The following is a 16,260-nucleotide window of genomic DNA, read 5'->3' as shown; positions in this document are numbered from 1 at the left end:
ACGACTGCAAACCACTTCCATATTGTTGCCGAGAAAATAATATCAATGGACCCAGGAGTTGGAACTTGCTTTAATGGAGGCTTTATTTTAACTACTTTTTTTGTAGTCTGCACATATCTCACTGATTCTTTATTCACTAAGCCTGGCACAGATAGCAGGTATCTGAGCAAAATCATTGCGTTCCTCAAGCTCTGTGCAATGCAGCGTCAGGGACAGCCCTCCTCATCCTTGTCTTGGTCTGTTTCTCAGTTGCTTGTCTGATTATACAGAACTGGTTTAGAGTCCCTGGCTGCCTAAACAGCATTCAAATGATAGCATACATTCCCAACAATTGTGTTATTTAAGGGACAAGGGCATGATCTTTTAAAGCCTGTTACAATTTTGCCCCTACAACATAGTGCTTGAAGCCCTACCATGCTCCCAGAATATATCAGGTAGCTAAACAGTTCACAGTTCTAACATATAGTAGTTGGGGGCATAATTTATGCCAGTCAGTTAGACTTCCCACTACTTTAAGTTTGTCTCATAAGTTTTTATAGAATATTAACAGAAATTTCATAGTTGAATAAAAATCACAAGACTAATCCAAGATAAGAAACCCATGATGTTTGTTCCTGTGAAGGCGACATATTTTTACTGGCAATCCTTTTAACAATTTTGGCATTGTTTTTGTGAACTGAAAATTATTTTGTGGCTAATGTCTGTTACTCTACAAAAGTTTGAAAGGTGACATCAGATCGAGTTTTGATTCATTTGTTAGCGATATTAACAAGATTTATGGGGATGAGAAGTATTTTTTGTACTTTTATTTATAAGATTATCAATGTTTTAAAGAAAGTAATAATATGAAAATTCTTCTAAAAGTTCTGAAGATTTAAAGTTATCTAGCATGAATAACTGGTCCAAGTTACTTTTTTATTCTCTGAATGAAAAATCAGTTTTCTGTTTCTCAATATTTTTTTAAAGTACCTGTTTCATCTCAGAAATTACACTTCTGTTGATGCAACCTAAAACTGCATTTGCCCTCCTTGCAGCTACATCACACTGCTGGCTCATATTCAATTTGCAATCAACTACTGTGCCAAGATCATTTTTGCAAGTATGGTTATCATGGCAAGCATCTGGCATCCTGTATCTGTGCGTTTGATTTTTGTTTCCTTAAGTTAAGAATTTTGGATATCTGTTAAATCTAATACTGTTACCTTCAGTCTACTTCTCCCACTTTTCAAGACAGTTTTGATTTTTTTTCCCTGTCTTCTAGGGTATTAGCTATCTCACCTAATGTTCTCTCATTTGCTAATTTGATAAGCATTACCTCCACTTCTTCATGCCTCATCTTATGTGTAAAACTGGATTGACTCCAGACTTTAACTTTTAAAAAAATATCCTGATGCCTTTCTGCATACTTTTTCCCAGAGTAGGAAAAACAGATGTGAATTGTATCAGTTTTATTGATAACTCCCAAATTAATTATTTAGTAAACAGATTTGCTAATTATATAAAAGCATAATTTACATGCTTTTCTTTTATATCTGTATTTTACTGTAGTTAACTTCCTTTAGAACCATGAATGGAATTTGAATACATGTAATAAATAAAAATAAATAATATTTTATAAACTTACCTCAAAGAAGAGGGTTGCATTTGAGGGGATCTTTGGGACACTACCAGCAGAACCATATGCATATTCTGGCCTACACAGCAAGTGGCAGATCTCTCCTCTTTTCATGGTGGCAACCCCAATATCCCATGCCTTGATAACCTGGCCTAAAAGAAAGATGATTTCAGTTTAATAATTTTGTTCAGTAAGCTTCTTTTCTTGAATTATTTAGAAATACACAACTTAATGCTCAAGTGACATAATAGTGTATCATACTAAGCTTTAAACTGTATATCTCAATTACATTTTTATCTGACAGTTTAAATAAACTGTAGAGTGCTTTATTGAGGTGGCACTCATTTCAGCAAGGAAGTTCTGCATAACCATCCAGTTCAGACTTTACACTATACTGGAGCTGAGCATGATCTGCAGAAGCCATATAAGCATGTGGCTTTCCAGCACTGAAGCTTTCAGCTGCTTGTCTTCCATGTGTGAACTGGCTGGAAACAAAGCCAGCTTAAGAAATCCTTTTCTGGGTTTCAATTCCTTCCTGCACTTTGGCAGCAGTAACATCCACGTACAGTATTCTGTCCAGACTATGGTCAATCTGATCCCTGATTAGTGGATTCCCAACTTCTTTCTGCTCCCATCCATGCCAGGTAAGCAAGTACTAATTGCTTTCCCTTCTCTCGGCATGGCTTTTGAGGACAGGCAAAGACCCCTCCCCTGCCCCAGTTTTACAAATCTCCCTGTTACTTAGGTTAGAAAGGGAAGCTTGGCAGAACTCTTGTCAATTCTGTCTAGCTGAAAGAAAAAACAACACCAAAGAAAAACTTGGCATTTCATTGGTCCTCTGCTAAACCTGTACAAACAATAGCAAAAATTTTTAAAAGGCACAGCCAGCATTTCAATGTTCTACTGCTGAACCTGAAAAAAGGGGCATTTACTGGCAGGCAGCCCAGTACAAAATGGTAGGCAAAGGTAGAGAGTGGGAGTGGGGGTGGGGAAGGGCATGATGCCCATCAGAGTAAAGAACAGCCAATCGGAGAAGAGGCATTTGTGGAAGACAAAGTAGCACAGCAGAAAGAGTGGACTGTTTGGCTTGTAGCAGAAGAGGGGAAAAAACAATTACTTTTGATGGACAGCAGAGAAAGTCAGGTGGAGGTCACCTTCCTAGGAGCCTAAGGATGGCTGAAAACTAGGTGATCTGTTCTTGCCCTCCCCAAGTGGTGGGTGGCCTCTCCTCCAACTGGAACATGTGAGAAGTACAGATCAGCCCTTTATCTTATTTTCACCTTTCCTTTAAGCATAAGTAAAGCACATGGTGTCAGGACTTCAAGGTAGACCAGACTAAGAAACCAAAGGCATGCAGGCCAAAGCTACTTTTATGGTAAGATTACAGTGACAGAATCTTGCAAGTCTGAATGTGCTTCCCCCCTCCCTCCCTCCCTCCCTCCATCTTCCTGAAAACTAGGGAGAGTCTTGTCTGAGTCATTTTCTCAGGCTACAGTTCTCCCCCAGACTCAGGTTTATTTTATCTGACCACTGTCTTGGTAGCAGCTCTTCCTCCTGTCCCTCAAGGCTTATCCCACTACATATGGCTTTTGCTTATGAACAAATCAGTATCCTATTTCATCCAAATATAGGAAAGTATGATTTGTTCAAGCAATAATTAATTAATGATTTAAAATACTAAACTTTTATAAAATCTGCCAGTCTGTCTTACAGTGTAAAATATAAGTATGAACTTGATAATTTCATGGCTAAGTGGAATTCCATCTCTTCACTGAGAATGATAATCCATCCATTTTCAAAGGCACAAAAGTGTATTACAAAACTTAAACACTGGAAAGTATAGATCCATACATAATAAATACATAGCTTTATCAAGTCTTTATATGTTTGCCAAGAAGCAAAATTCTCCTTGCTGAAGTTGAAAAAAATTCAGCTTTAGTACTTTTGGATTATCTATTGATGGACAGTTCTCCACAGTAGGACACAATCACACATATAAACTGAAACTAAAGAATGCAAAACCTAGTATTTCTGCTTTTGCTTAAACTTAATAGGTCAAAATAATCAGGCTAAAGGTTTTATTAACTGCCAATTATAAACTACAAAAGCTTATGTCACAAGAAATTGCTAGTGCTCAAAATGTTTTTGTTGTTGTTACAGACATACATAACTACTTTCCTAAGTATTATTTTTCACAAAAAGAAATTTGAAAAGGCTACCACAGTTTTTTTAAAAAACACAGTTAATAACTATGCTGTTTCACTACATTTTGACACATCGGAAAAGGAAAGAGGAAAACTTTGATGGAATCATCTCTTGATAACCTGAAAGCATTCCCAGTGTCCAGGAATTAGGGCAGAATCATTTTCATATGAATGGAAATAGCAGGATGTTCTCCTCTTTTTCTTGCCCAGGTTCTCCTTGCACACTCAAAATCTGCTACAGAGCAGGTTTTGTTGATGAATGACAGGCTGAAAGAAATTGTCTCTTTCCATTCTGATAGAGGAAGCCACGGTAGCTGACAGAAACATACCATGCATTCTACTTTTTAAATCTGCTGTCTTAGTTTTAAAATTTAGCAAACATTTGATGATAAACTTTTGTTTCTTTCCATTGCTGAACACATTTTCAGTTATGTGCATTAAATGTAGAGGTCTGACAAAAATCTCCAGAAGTGCTACTGCTGAAAACAGATCCTGAGAAAGACTTAGGAGAGCCAATGTTATTCAGAATAGAGCTAAATGTGCTCCAATGCTTAGATGGCCATTTGACATGATTCATTATAAAGCAGCTTTACACATTCACATAGGTTGAACAATGAGCTTCTCTTCCTTCCCAGCTCTGCAATCAGGCTGCTTGGCAACTATGCCAAAATTCCTCAAATGACAGAGAATCTTGCTCTGTCAGAATTCTAAGATCTGCCTTTTTTCTAGAACCAAATAAAAAAGATACACTATTGCTATTACCCAAAGTATTTTTCCACAATCAAAATAAACAATGATATGTAGCCTCATATAGTGCATGTATTTTTTTATTGAACCATTTCAGATTGTAACTGACAGGAAAGGGAGATACGTATTTTTACATTCTGCCAAAACAGAAAAGCATATACAAAACTAGCATGTCAGAAAGAAAGGTCAAGCATTTGATTCCCCACCCATAATCAGTAACAGATACATCACATGAGGCTACTAATCATGTAAATTTTATTCACATCTGAAAACTCCAGGCTTGCTTTAAAAATATTTATAAACCTACAAGAAGCTGGCAACTGCACAATGGGTGGATGAAGATTCCCCCATCTGATAATTCTTAATGTTTACAAACAAAGCAAGCCCAGTGTTAGCCTTGACGGTGAACTGGAAATTTAGTCCCTGCCTGGAAAAAAGAAGGGAGTGAGCATATATGTTTTGCAAGAAAGACAAATAACCACTCGCGCTTGCACAAAAACATTAGAAAACCTCTTTTTCAATTATATATTAAATATTGCAGGCCTACTTTCTGAATTACAGAACTGATAGTGCAGAAATATATCCCATTTTCACAAGAATTGCTAAGGGCAAATCTACCCTAGAAATGTAAACTAGTACGGCAAATTAATATAACAACTTCCTTTAAGAAACCAAAGACTCGAACCTTTGTAAATGTGCATACACTGACTTTTCTTCTAAAAGGTCCCTAATCTTATAACAGAAATATAATTTTCAAGTTTCCCAGATTGTGGTGGGAAGCTATCAGAGTTCAACCATTTTGTAATGTTTGTATCTTCAACGCAGCCAAAATACCATCACAAGCTAAGGTTAGCATTTCATGGTAATATTATGAAGAAAAAAAAATACGGAGTGCCTTATTTGCCCAGTAGTGACAGATCCACGTATCTGCTAATTTAAGAATTTTCTCTCTTTGCTCTTACAGTCTTTCTGAAAACAGGATTATATACAAATAAACTGTAATTTAGTTGGGAAAAAAACCCATTCATATCCCTAAGGCTCTCTTTACCTTTCTCCACCTTTTCCACTCTTTACCTTTGCCCAGGCTGAAGATAAATGGCTCATTCCTGTCACGGCTGGAATCAAACTTTTTTCCATTGGCCAGCTTTCCTTTGTAATGGACATAAACTTTGTCTCCAATCATAGGAGATTCATCATTATTCCCTGGTCTCTTCACAACCTAGAATTAAGATATGAAAAGTGAAGTTGAGAGGAGTTTATCAGTTGATCAATTCTAAAGTTTCTTCCATATTAGTCAAATACATGGATTTGTGGTTTCATATTCTGCATCCATACATGAAATATGGATGAAAAAACAATAATAGATGAAAAACAATAATCAGAATATAAGACAAGAACTGCATATGGACCATACCCCAGAAAATTCTATGACTGCCAATCTACTCATTTGTAATGACTCAATTTGTTCTTCTTAATTGTGCAGTAATAGGATTGATTCGCACAACATAAAAATTATTCCAAGGAGTGACCAATTTCTGGCCAATCATCCATATCCAGTTTGGCCTAGTGGTTAAGGCAACAGGCTGGAAACCAGGAGTCTATGAGTTTTAGTCCCACCTTAGGCATGAAAGCTGGCTGGGTGACCGTGGGCCAGTCACTCTCTCAGCCCAACTCACCTCACAGGGTTGTTGTTGTGGGGAAAAGAGGAGGAGGGAGGAGTATTAGGTAAGTTCCCCGCCTTGAGTTATTTATAAAAATAATAAAGGCAGGATAAAAAATTAAATATAAAAAAAAATAATGAGAACTGAATGACAAATAAAAACTTGGTGGTCAATATATTAGAACACATTACAAGTAACTACAAAGAAAAATGCAAGGGGTTTATTATGAACTCAGATCTCTCAAATAGCTGCTGTTAGCACATAATGGCCAGAGCTACATGAAGCAGAGGAATGACAAAACGATCTACCAAGGGCCCACAAAGTGTTTGAGATCATGACTAGATTTTTCTGAATGTGGCACTTTGCCTGTGAAACTCCCTTCTGCTGACTATTCATCTGGCTCCGATTTATTTTCTTTTTCAACTCTGTTTTATGCTGGACAGTCTGCTATGGTTTTTATCCCAATTTTTATATTTATTAATGTGTGTAGCTGTTGTGTTTTTATCACAATATTGTTTTAACAATGTGAAACACCTTAGAAATAATGGTTGGGAGTGGAATCCACATACTTTCAAATAAATTTATCTTCTTCATGTGCTATGTTTTTACATAGGGGAGGGTACTAAAATGCTATTTCATTCCACCACATGAGTAGACCATGCTGAAGTGACAGAGAAAGGATACCCATCTCACCAGAACATTATAAGACAAAAAGCCAACGTGATGTCATTGGGCATCATTGGCGACATGAAATATACCACTGAAATTACTCTTTATCATCTAGGCCAAAACTTTTATTGGTGCACTGACTCAGGATGAGGGTAAACTGACTGAAACACAAAGCTGAAATAATGATACAGATCCTTTGATCTGAACAGGATGAAATATCTTTGTCCCAATGTCTTAAGGCTTATGGCCATGGCATACTTTCATCTATATTCATTGTTCTGCTTGGCTGCCCACATTTGTAAAAAGGCTACAAGTTTGTACCTAAGTAGGAGGTAAACCTGCCAAATATTTTGAACCATAAGTCCCAGCAAACATGGCCAGTGGTCAAAGATTTTAGGAGTTACAATCCAAAATATCTAAAAGGCATCAGCATGCATTCTTTTGTCATTCTGCTTTTGTCATTCTGATGTAAGCAGTGTTGAAGTGGTGCTGCAACTTCTACCCTTTTGGCCACATACTGTATGCAACTCTGCACTGCAGGTAGATAAGGGGTGGGTCTTGCATCTCAATACCACAACATGGCTTTCATCACTCTGACTCCCCCTTAGCCCCACTTGGAGATGTCAGTGAGCTTATCCTCTTCCAGATAATCTATTGCTGACTATATGGCAGATTTGGTGTTTGTTCCATTTACAGGTAGTCCTCATTTAACAACCACAATTGAGATCAGAATTTCAGTTGCTAAGCAAAGCAGTCATTAAGCAAATCTGACCCAATTTTTGTGGCGGTTGTTAAGTGTATCAGTGTGGGGCATTAAGCGAACCACATGGTTGTTAAGCAAATCACGCAGTTCCCCATTGATTTTGCTTGCCAGAAGTCAACTGGGAAGGTCGAAAATGGTGATCCTGTGACCATGGGATGCTTAGATGGTCATAAATGTGAACCAGTTGCCAAGCGCCCAAATCATGATCACGTGACCGCAGGGAAGCTGCAACGGTCACTAAACAAATGGTTGTTAAGTGAAGACTACCTGTATCGTAGAGAATGCTACAAAATGCATTCTGCTATATATTGATCAGTAGAAGAAACTGCATGTTTTGCTGCAGTATCTAAACTGGATCTTTTATTTTACACTGCATTCAACTATAGTATCTGTTTATGACTTAAAAAGCCAAATTTTGGCCACAAAATACTGAAAAGTCATCTGCAGTCCTCTATGTCATTGTGGCTTTTACATCTAGCTAAATCCCCCCTTTTCACATTTATCACAAGACTAAATTAGAAGTGTAAAGTTACTGAAATACATATTTTTCAAGGGCTGCTTCTTAATTCCCCTGGAAACACTCAAAATTTCTTGAGTGTTATACAGTATCCTGTACTTATCCCACTTTTTTTTGCTTATGTTAAACTTTACTGCAGAGAATCTCTGCATTATTGTAATGGGGTGTGTGCGTGTGCAGCCATTCGGCTTGGCACATTTCCAAACTATTATGCTGAGAAAGAACGTTAACTTCCACTACAAACTCACCTTCAGAACCCCTCGATCTTTATTTGGTGTGATATCTTCGCCTTGTTCAGCAAGGGTTGCTGCTTGGACCTCTCCTTCCTTCTTCGTAGCCTCATCAGTTGTCATGGTCTCATTTCATAGGCGCAGCCTTTGCAAACAAATACAAACCTGAATGAAATATGATAAACTGCCCTATCAAAACGTTACCCCAAATGTTGCCTTCTATTAGACGACAATTTCACCACATGTTAATAATGAATAAATATAAACAAATCATAAAAATTGTTATTGCATGGCTGGAGAGCCTTTTTTAAAGACCCTCATTCCCACAGAGGTAATGCAAGAAGTTACATAATGACAGTGGACATGGTTATTTTGCTACCTCCATTTCTATCTTTTATCTTTTTTTACTCCCATTCCAGTACTCAGGGCTCGGAGGGATGTTAGTTCTCTTTATTGCTCTTACTGGGATGAGAAGTCAGTTGGAATGCCACAGGATACATAGGTAGCACAGATCACCAGCAGTAACCCCAAGGCTACTTGGTTCTTGACCCAAATGAATGAAAAGGAGGAAATAAATAGACTGTGGTTCAGGAAGATCACACAACTTAAAGTGGGATAGAAATATTTTTAATAAAAATAAATTTATTACCACCAGGAGTTCTAGGAGATTATTGTGATATATACATTTGATAAAGTATTTCTTATTACAGCATCAAGATGAGCACTTAAGAAGGTTAAGGAGATCCTTCTTCTAAAATATTATTTGAATTTGGCCCTATTTTTTTTCTACTGGTGAATGTGGAAAAATTTTATCTTCCAGTTATTTTTTTCCCTAGATATTTCATTATTTACCTAGTAATGAATAATAATTTACCTAAGCTAAATTAGAATCAGAATTTGTATTATATCTTCCAAAGGTATTTGATACCTCTAATCTTTGTCCTTCAGAACAAAATTTATATCCTGTTGCTTCTTCACTATATCTGTCTTCTCATTCCTGCCTCCCAAAAAGAAAAGAAGGGAAGGAAGAATGGGTGAGATAACAAGAAAAGGAAAGTGACTCTTACATCATAGTTGAACTTTCTTAAAAAAAGGGTACTTTGGAGATATTTGTTTTCCTGAATGTGATACAGTAAATGTATTATTGCTTTATGCATTTATATCCTGCATTTTCTCAGAGAGCTCAAGATGGCTTACACAGCAGTCTCCTCTTGGTTTATCCCCCAAACTCCACCCAGGTTGGGCTGAGAGACAGTGACTGGCCCAAAGTCACCCAGTGAACTCTGCGGTCACGTGAATCATATTCACACTCACACGCAGATAGTGCACTATACTCTTGAAGTATTTTTCTTTTCTGCCCATGGCTCTGAAATAATGAAAATAACAATAGGAACAGGAACAACAAAAATAACAGATAAAATAAGTCTAGATTCTGGGAAGAATTGGGCTAGGTCCTGGGTTGGACAAGGCAGGATCCTAGGTTGGGGAGGCAGGCATGCAGGCAGGGAAAACTGGATCCTGGGATGGAAAAAAATAGATCCTAGGAGCAATTAGAAGAAGTAGGGTGTATCCTGGACCAGGCAGTAGGGCTGATGATAGGGGAAGCAGTAAGAAAGTGGACAGGCAGTAAAGTGGGTATAATGGGGGAGAAGTAAGATGGGGGACAGGGAGAGAAGTGCAGCCAAACAAGATGGAAAGAAAAAACAAAGAGGAGCAGGGATACTTTGCGAGGTAATAGAGGAAGAGGAGGGAAAACTTCAGTTCTACCAATGACAATGAGTATTTTTGCAGGACAGACTGTTTTATCCTTAATGTTGTCTAGATTCTACTTGTAGTTTATTGTGATCTGTTCTCTCCATAAGGGCTAATTCTGGCTGCACAAGATCAAGCCTTAAGAACAAATGCATATAAAGCCAGAATTGAGAAGACAGTACCAGACAGCAAATGCCACCTCTGCAAACAAGCTGAAGAAACAGTGGACCGAGTTAGCTGCTGCAAGAAGATCACACAGACTGATTACAAACAACGGCATGACAAAGTAGCAACAATGGTGCATTGGAATATCTGCAAGAAATACCATTTGCCTGCAAACAGGAACTGGTGGGACCACAAAATAGACAAAGTAATAGAAAATGAAGAAGCTAAAGTGCTCTGGGAGTTAACAATTCAAACAGACAAGCACCTGCCACACAACACCCCAGACTTAACAATTGTTAACAAAGAAAGACAAAAAAGTCTGGACATTGCAATACCTGGAGACAGCAGAAGAGAAAAGAAAAAACTGGAGAAAATCACAAAGCAAAAGACTTGCAAATAGAAGTAGAAGGACTGTGACAAAAGAAAGCAAAGATAGTACCAATACTAATATGCACCTTTGGTGCAATCCCAAAACACCTGGAGCACCACTTGAACACCATCAGCATTTACAAAATCACCATCAGTCAATTGCAAAAGGCAGCTTTACTTGGAACAGCTTACATCCAGGATACACCTTACTTCTTCTAATTGCTCCTAGGATCTATTTTTTTCCATCCCAGGATCCAGTTTTCCCTGCCTGCATGCCTGCCTCCCCAACCTAGGATCCTGCCTTGTCCAACCCAGGACCATACCTTTAACACTGTCATACAACAACATCTGCCTATTCCAGGTCCTTGGGAAGGACTAGACAACTGGATAAAAATGCCAAATCCAGTCTAAACATCTGGCTGACTGTGTGACCAACCATAATAATAATAATAATTCACGTATCTATTCTCTGGGTCAGGAAGGAAATGCTGTGGATATTTTAACCTAGCGTCTGGAGGCTATAAGAATCCAAATGGGATGAAACAGGCTGAAACTGAATCCCAGCAAGGTAGAGTGGCTGTTTGTCCAGAAATTGGCTGGTTCCCTGGTAGTCCCTAACTAACTTTGGATGAGGCTGCACATTTCTTGAGAGTGCAAGTCTGCTGCTTGGGAATTCTCCAGGACTCACAGCTCCTTGTAGAACAGGTGAAGGCCAAGCTAGTATGCCAGTTATGCCCTTTCTTAAAGAAGGAGGCTTCAGTGACAGTCACTCACTCCCTTATTACTTTAAAATTCTACTCATGTAGCATAATCTATCTGGGACTATCCTTGAAAACTACTCAGAAATTCCAACTAGTTCAAAATGCAGCAGCCCATTTGCTGGCAGGCCTGTTGCAACAAATGGATCAACATTTGGTTGATCCAAAAAAAACAGACCGTGCACATGCAGGAAAAATGCTAGGAAGAAAAAAAAAGTCAACTACTACAGTAGAGGTACACCAGTATTAAGGGTGCTACATTGGTTACCAGTTTATTTTTGAATACAGTCCAAGATTCTGTTCGCTATCTATAAACCCCGAAACAGCTTAAGCCTAGGCTTCTTATAAGATTGTTTCCTCCAGAGGGAATCTACCTAGCAACAGGCCTTTTCAGTCTCCACACTACCTTTTCATAGAGCAAAAAATATCTGACTCTTTAAGGAGCATTTGGAGATTAAGATCTAAAGCATGGATTTTCTATAACCATCAAATGTGTTTTTAACAACTTCTACTACTCCTTCTACTACTACAACACAACAACAACAACAACAAATCACAACTGCCAGTTCTTTAGCTGGTGCTGGCTTTCATTCGCATAAAGTTCTTCCTAAGAACTTAGGATGTCATAATGTATCGGTGTAGTATATGTGCAGATCCAAGCAGCATGGCCTTTTATAATTGACAGATGGAAATTCTGTCAATGCACAGGTTTTCTAAGTGCTGTCCAAGGCTTTTTGGTATGGAACCCACTGGGACCACCACAGCCAGTTTATGCCATAGTCTTTCAACTTCGATTTTCAGATCTTGATACTTTGTGGTCTTCTCCAATTCGTCTTCTATTCTACTATCCCATGGTACTGCCACATCAATTATCCACACGACTTCTACTTGCTATGGAGATCACAGGTGAGGAAGGAAGGGGCTCATTCCAGGGGGAGAAATGCACTCACAGTGTCAAAGACCTTGGGCACCTGGCCAAGAAGGTCAGGCAGGACCTGTCTTAGAGTTTCTGGTTTTTCCCTAAGAAACTGCTAGTTTTGCTCAGTTTGGCAAGATTCTGTTTGCATGGTAGAAACAATAAAGACTAGAGCTTCTTTCCTGGCTCAGCATTGTTTCTTCACCTTAACCCTGACACTATTCTTCTCCTTCTCCTTCTCCTTATTATTATTATTATTATGCAATGTTATTTTTATGAGTTGTATTTGGCCTGCCCAGGGTCTCTGGAGCTAGGCAATTCATAAATGTTAGCAAATAAAGAAAAAATAAATAATGAAATAACTGAGCTGCACAAAAAGGGAGTTTGGAAAAATCAAATACATTTCTATTCTAGAAAGCAACATTTGACAGTGTTTGAGTGGAGAACCATGTCTGATCTTTAATCAAAAAGATGTGTAAATGCTCAGGCACACATTATTGACCATCTGTAGTTATCATTTCAACTCAACTAAAGAAAAATATGTTCAGAAAAAGCTGAAGAGCACAATTCTAGCGTTTTAATTGTTCCAGGTCTGTTATTTCAAAAACACAATCCAGCACATTAGCGTAAGACACTGAAAATATTGACAGTAATTTAATATTTTATTCTGTCCAGATTGAGATAGCTGGCAAACAATAGACTTTAGCAAAACAAAGCACCCATCTGTGCTACTGTGATCATAACCCAGAATTTCAAATACTAAAACATTAGGCCACTTTTTTTCCCGAACCATATTCCATGATAGAAGTCATAGGTGCAGAATCTTTTTTTCTCTGTATGAAAGATTATATTGCAATATCCAGATTTGAACTGAAGCACATTTAAAATCTGCATTTAAAAGGCTGTTGAATAATAATATTACCTCTGTCACTGTGTGTTTTAGAGGGTTCTTAGTGTATATCTCTATAATCTGAAATATGGTGGGTTGGATGGTCATGAAATTGTTCTAGAACATTTTTGATGATGATGACCTAGTTATGTAACTCCAGCCCCTTGAATTATTGCTTGGCATCCTCTTTCTGTTTTGGATAGTATCTAAAAAGTTCTATTTCTAACCACATCTGAATCAAACCTGGTTTAAAAATGGAATTGATGCCTTTTTAACACTATAATCTTTTATACCGAATGTGTTATGATATTGATATTGCTTATTTTGTTTCCATAAAGGAGTTCATTGTAAAATGTAAATTGCACTTGAAAAGGCCATGACTTACATTAAAGCTGAATATAACTGAATGTGAATCTTGAACTATGAAAGGGAGGGAGGGAGGGTTGATATAACAAATCCAGAACAATGGCAAGTAGGATCCCATGGCAGAAGAAGCTAATGAGTAAAGGAGCTTAAGGCCACTGGGAGTTCCTAAAAATAGGAAGAAATTAAAAATGCACTTGCAAATACTTCCAGTGAAGAAAAAAACAAAGGAGAGCTACCCCAAAAGCTCAGTGAAGTTCTGAAAACAAACCAACAAACAAAAAGGACACCTGTTGTTTTAAATGTAGGTAGTAGAAAGGACAGATCAGCAAGGAAGAAACACACTGAACAGGAACAGCAGAGAGAATGTCAAGAAAGTTCAGAATGAGCCAAGACTGGCAAACAATGTTAAGAATAAAAAAGGATTCTTCAGATATGTTCAAAATAAAGGGAAAATAAAAGAATCAAAATACAGCACCAGGTGCTCATAAAGATGGCAAAATGCTAATAGATAACAAAGAGAAAGCACTCCTACTTGATTCTTATTTTGTCTCAATCTTCCACAAGAGGAAGATATTTCACCAGGCAACTTGAAAAGCAAGATGAAGGAACAGGACTGAAGTTCAAAACTGGCAGAAACATGGTTGGGGAATATCTATTTATTTTAAATGAATTCAAATCTCCAAAGCTTGGTGAACTGCATTCCAAGGGATTAGAATGCAACTCTGAATGCTGATGGTCAGATCAAAACTTTATATACCATTAAGATAACTTGAAGTGCCAAGTGACTGGAGGAGGGCAGAAACTGCCCTATCTTCAAAAAGAGGAACAAGGAAGTTTCAGGGATCTAGAGAACAATGAAATCTCAACAGCCAGGAAGACCCTAGACCATCTCATGAAGAGTTCAATATATACAGTAAGTGCCTTGAAAACAATGTGATAATTAGCAGAAGTCAGCATGGACTTGTCAAGAAAAAGGCTACCACATGTAGGCTACAAACATCTGGAAAACCACTATGCAGAAGCAAATGGATACAAAAAAGTATCTGCTGGTGTCGAGTGGTTGTCCAGGCTGTTGCAGTCCAGATATGGAAACCCAAGTCAAGAAGAATTCTTGCCAGGCTAACATTTCATTTTTTGATTCTGGAATTTTCTTATTGGATAATGGGAATGCTATAGCTATAAGATAACTTGATTTCAGTAAAGCTTTTGCCAAAATACCCTCATGGCATTCCAATAAACAAGCTAGTTAAGTATGGGCTGGATTGCATGCTTTATAATTCCACTTCATTTTGCATTGGTCCAGTTTTTTTCTGTGTGGTTCAGACCTCTCCTTGAGCATTATCTCTTGTTCTGGATCCACTATAGGAAGGGTTCAGTTCTGGAAATGCACAGACCAATGAGGATGATCAGAGGACAAAACCTAAGGCTTATGAAAGATTAAAGGATTTGTGCAGGTTAAGGGAAAAAAGGAAAAGGAATATTATAGCATGCTTCAATTGGCTGAAAGGATGCCACACAGAAGGTCAAGGCTTCCTCTATCATTCTAGTGTGCAGAACATGGAATAACGAATTTAAGTTACAGAAAGACATTCCAAATGAATGTTAGAAAAACTTCCTAATAATACATACATACATACCCATATCATGCTATTCCCCTTCACGATAAGCACTTTGTACAAATTGCAGAAAAAAAGTAAGAAATAGAAAGCAGAAGAAATTAAAGACATAAGATAAGCAAAAGGAAGATATAAATAAATCTAGTTCACATGAACACTGGAACCGTTTTTGCTTCCACCACATCTATACACAGATTTGTACACTACCTTTTCTTAATTTCTCAACTCTTTCTGAGGATCTCATTAACTCTACCAAACTACAACTTCCTTTGTCTTTCCCTTCTCACTTGATTTATGTTTCATCCATATATTTGTTTTGCAACTGAATCATCATTCTTCAAACCACCTCAATGTACTTCTTTCATATTGATCATTCACATTTGTATTCAATCCACATTAATTTATTCATTCTTGATCCTACTTCTTTCTAACACATCAACTTTTTAATTAACCCATCTTCACAGCATTCAACTTACTTTTAAATATCTTTTGATATAATAACCCTTCCAGTTACTCAGAAAGGTAGAGGGCTCCCTTCCTATAAATGTGTTCAATTACAGCTAGATAGCTATCTGTGTACTTGAGGAATGCTAAAATTAAAACAGTACATTTCAGCTGTTTTATTTTGTCCTAAAATCTAAACAATATAAGAGTAGTATATATTGCTGAATTATAATTATTAAAAATAGTTAAAATATTCTTATCTAAAAAAACCCAGCTAAATCTTTAAATGCTAATATAAAATTATCATTTCTGTTCAAATATTTCAGGTCAACTACTCTATGTAGATTTTTTTCAGTTTATATAGCACTCAAAATGTACATGACATTCTTTTTTAGTGTAACTATACTAAGCACTAATGAATATTATTTCATATGATTATGTTTTAATGATTTGTTTAAAAATTGTCTGAATGGTATGCAATATAACATGCTTTTCCTATTCTTTTTTTCCATATGTTTCTTCATTTCCTTTAGTCTTTTCATACACTGAAACAGAAATAAAAGAATGGAACACACACGT

At 37.3% G+C, this 16,260-nt stretch overlaps 1 protein-coding gene across 3 annotated transcripts in view; it reads right to left on the bottom strand.

The window, feature by feature from the left end:
• The window catches only part of FKBP5 (FKBP prolyl isomerase 5), a 52,594-nt gene that overhangs the window by 21,975 nt on the left and 14,359 nt on the right, over positions 1 to 16,260 (bottom strand). For 2 of the 3 annotated variants that reach the window (XM_063297677.1, XM_063297679.1), the window contains exons 1-4: positions 9,335 to 9,412; positions 8,425 to 8,551; positions 5,641 to 5,785; positions 1,625 to 1,767 (exon numbers count right to left, since the gene is read on the bottom strand). In XM_063297677.1, coding sequence (XP_063153747.1) covers positions 1,625 to 1,767; positions 5,641 to 5,785; positions 8,425 to 8,529 — 393 coding nt within the window. In that variant the 5' untranslated portion in view covers positions 8,530 to 8,551; positions 9,335 to 9,412. Of the gene's footprint in view, positions 1 to 1,624; positions 1,768 to 5,640; positions 5,786 to 8,424; positions 8,552 to 9,334; positions 9,413 to 16,260 lie in introns of those variants that run through there. The other variant, XM_063297678.1, reaches the window with a different exon arrangement.

Source organism: Candoia aspera, chromosome 3, assembly GCF_035149785.1.
Source record: "Candoia aspera isolate rCanAsp1 chromosome 3, rCanAsp1.hap2, whole genome shotgun sequence".
In the NCBI taxonomy this organism is placed as follows: Eukaryota; Metazoa; Chordata; class Lepidosauria; order Squamata; family Boidae; genus Candoia; species Candoia aspera.
The sequence above is the reverse complement of the archived record's forward strand: the minus strand, read 5'-3'. Positions and strand labels throughout refer to the sequence as shown.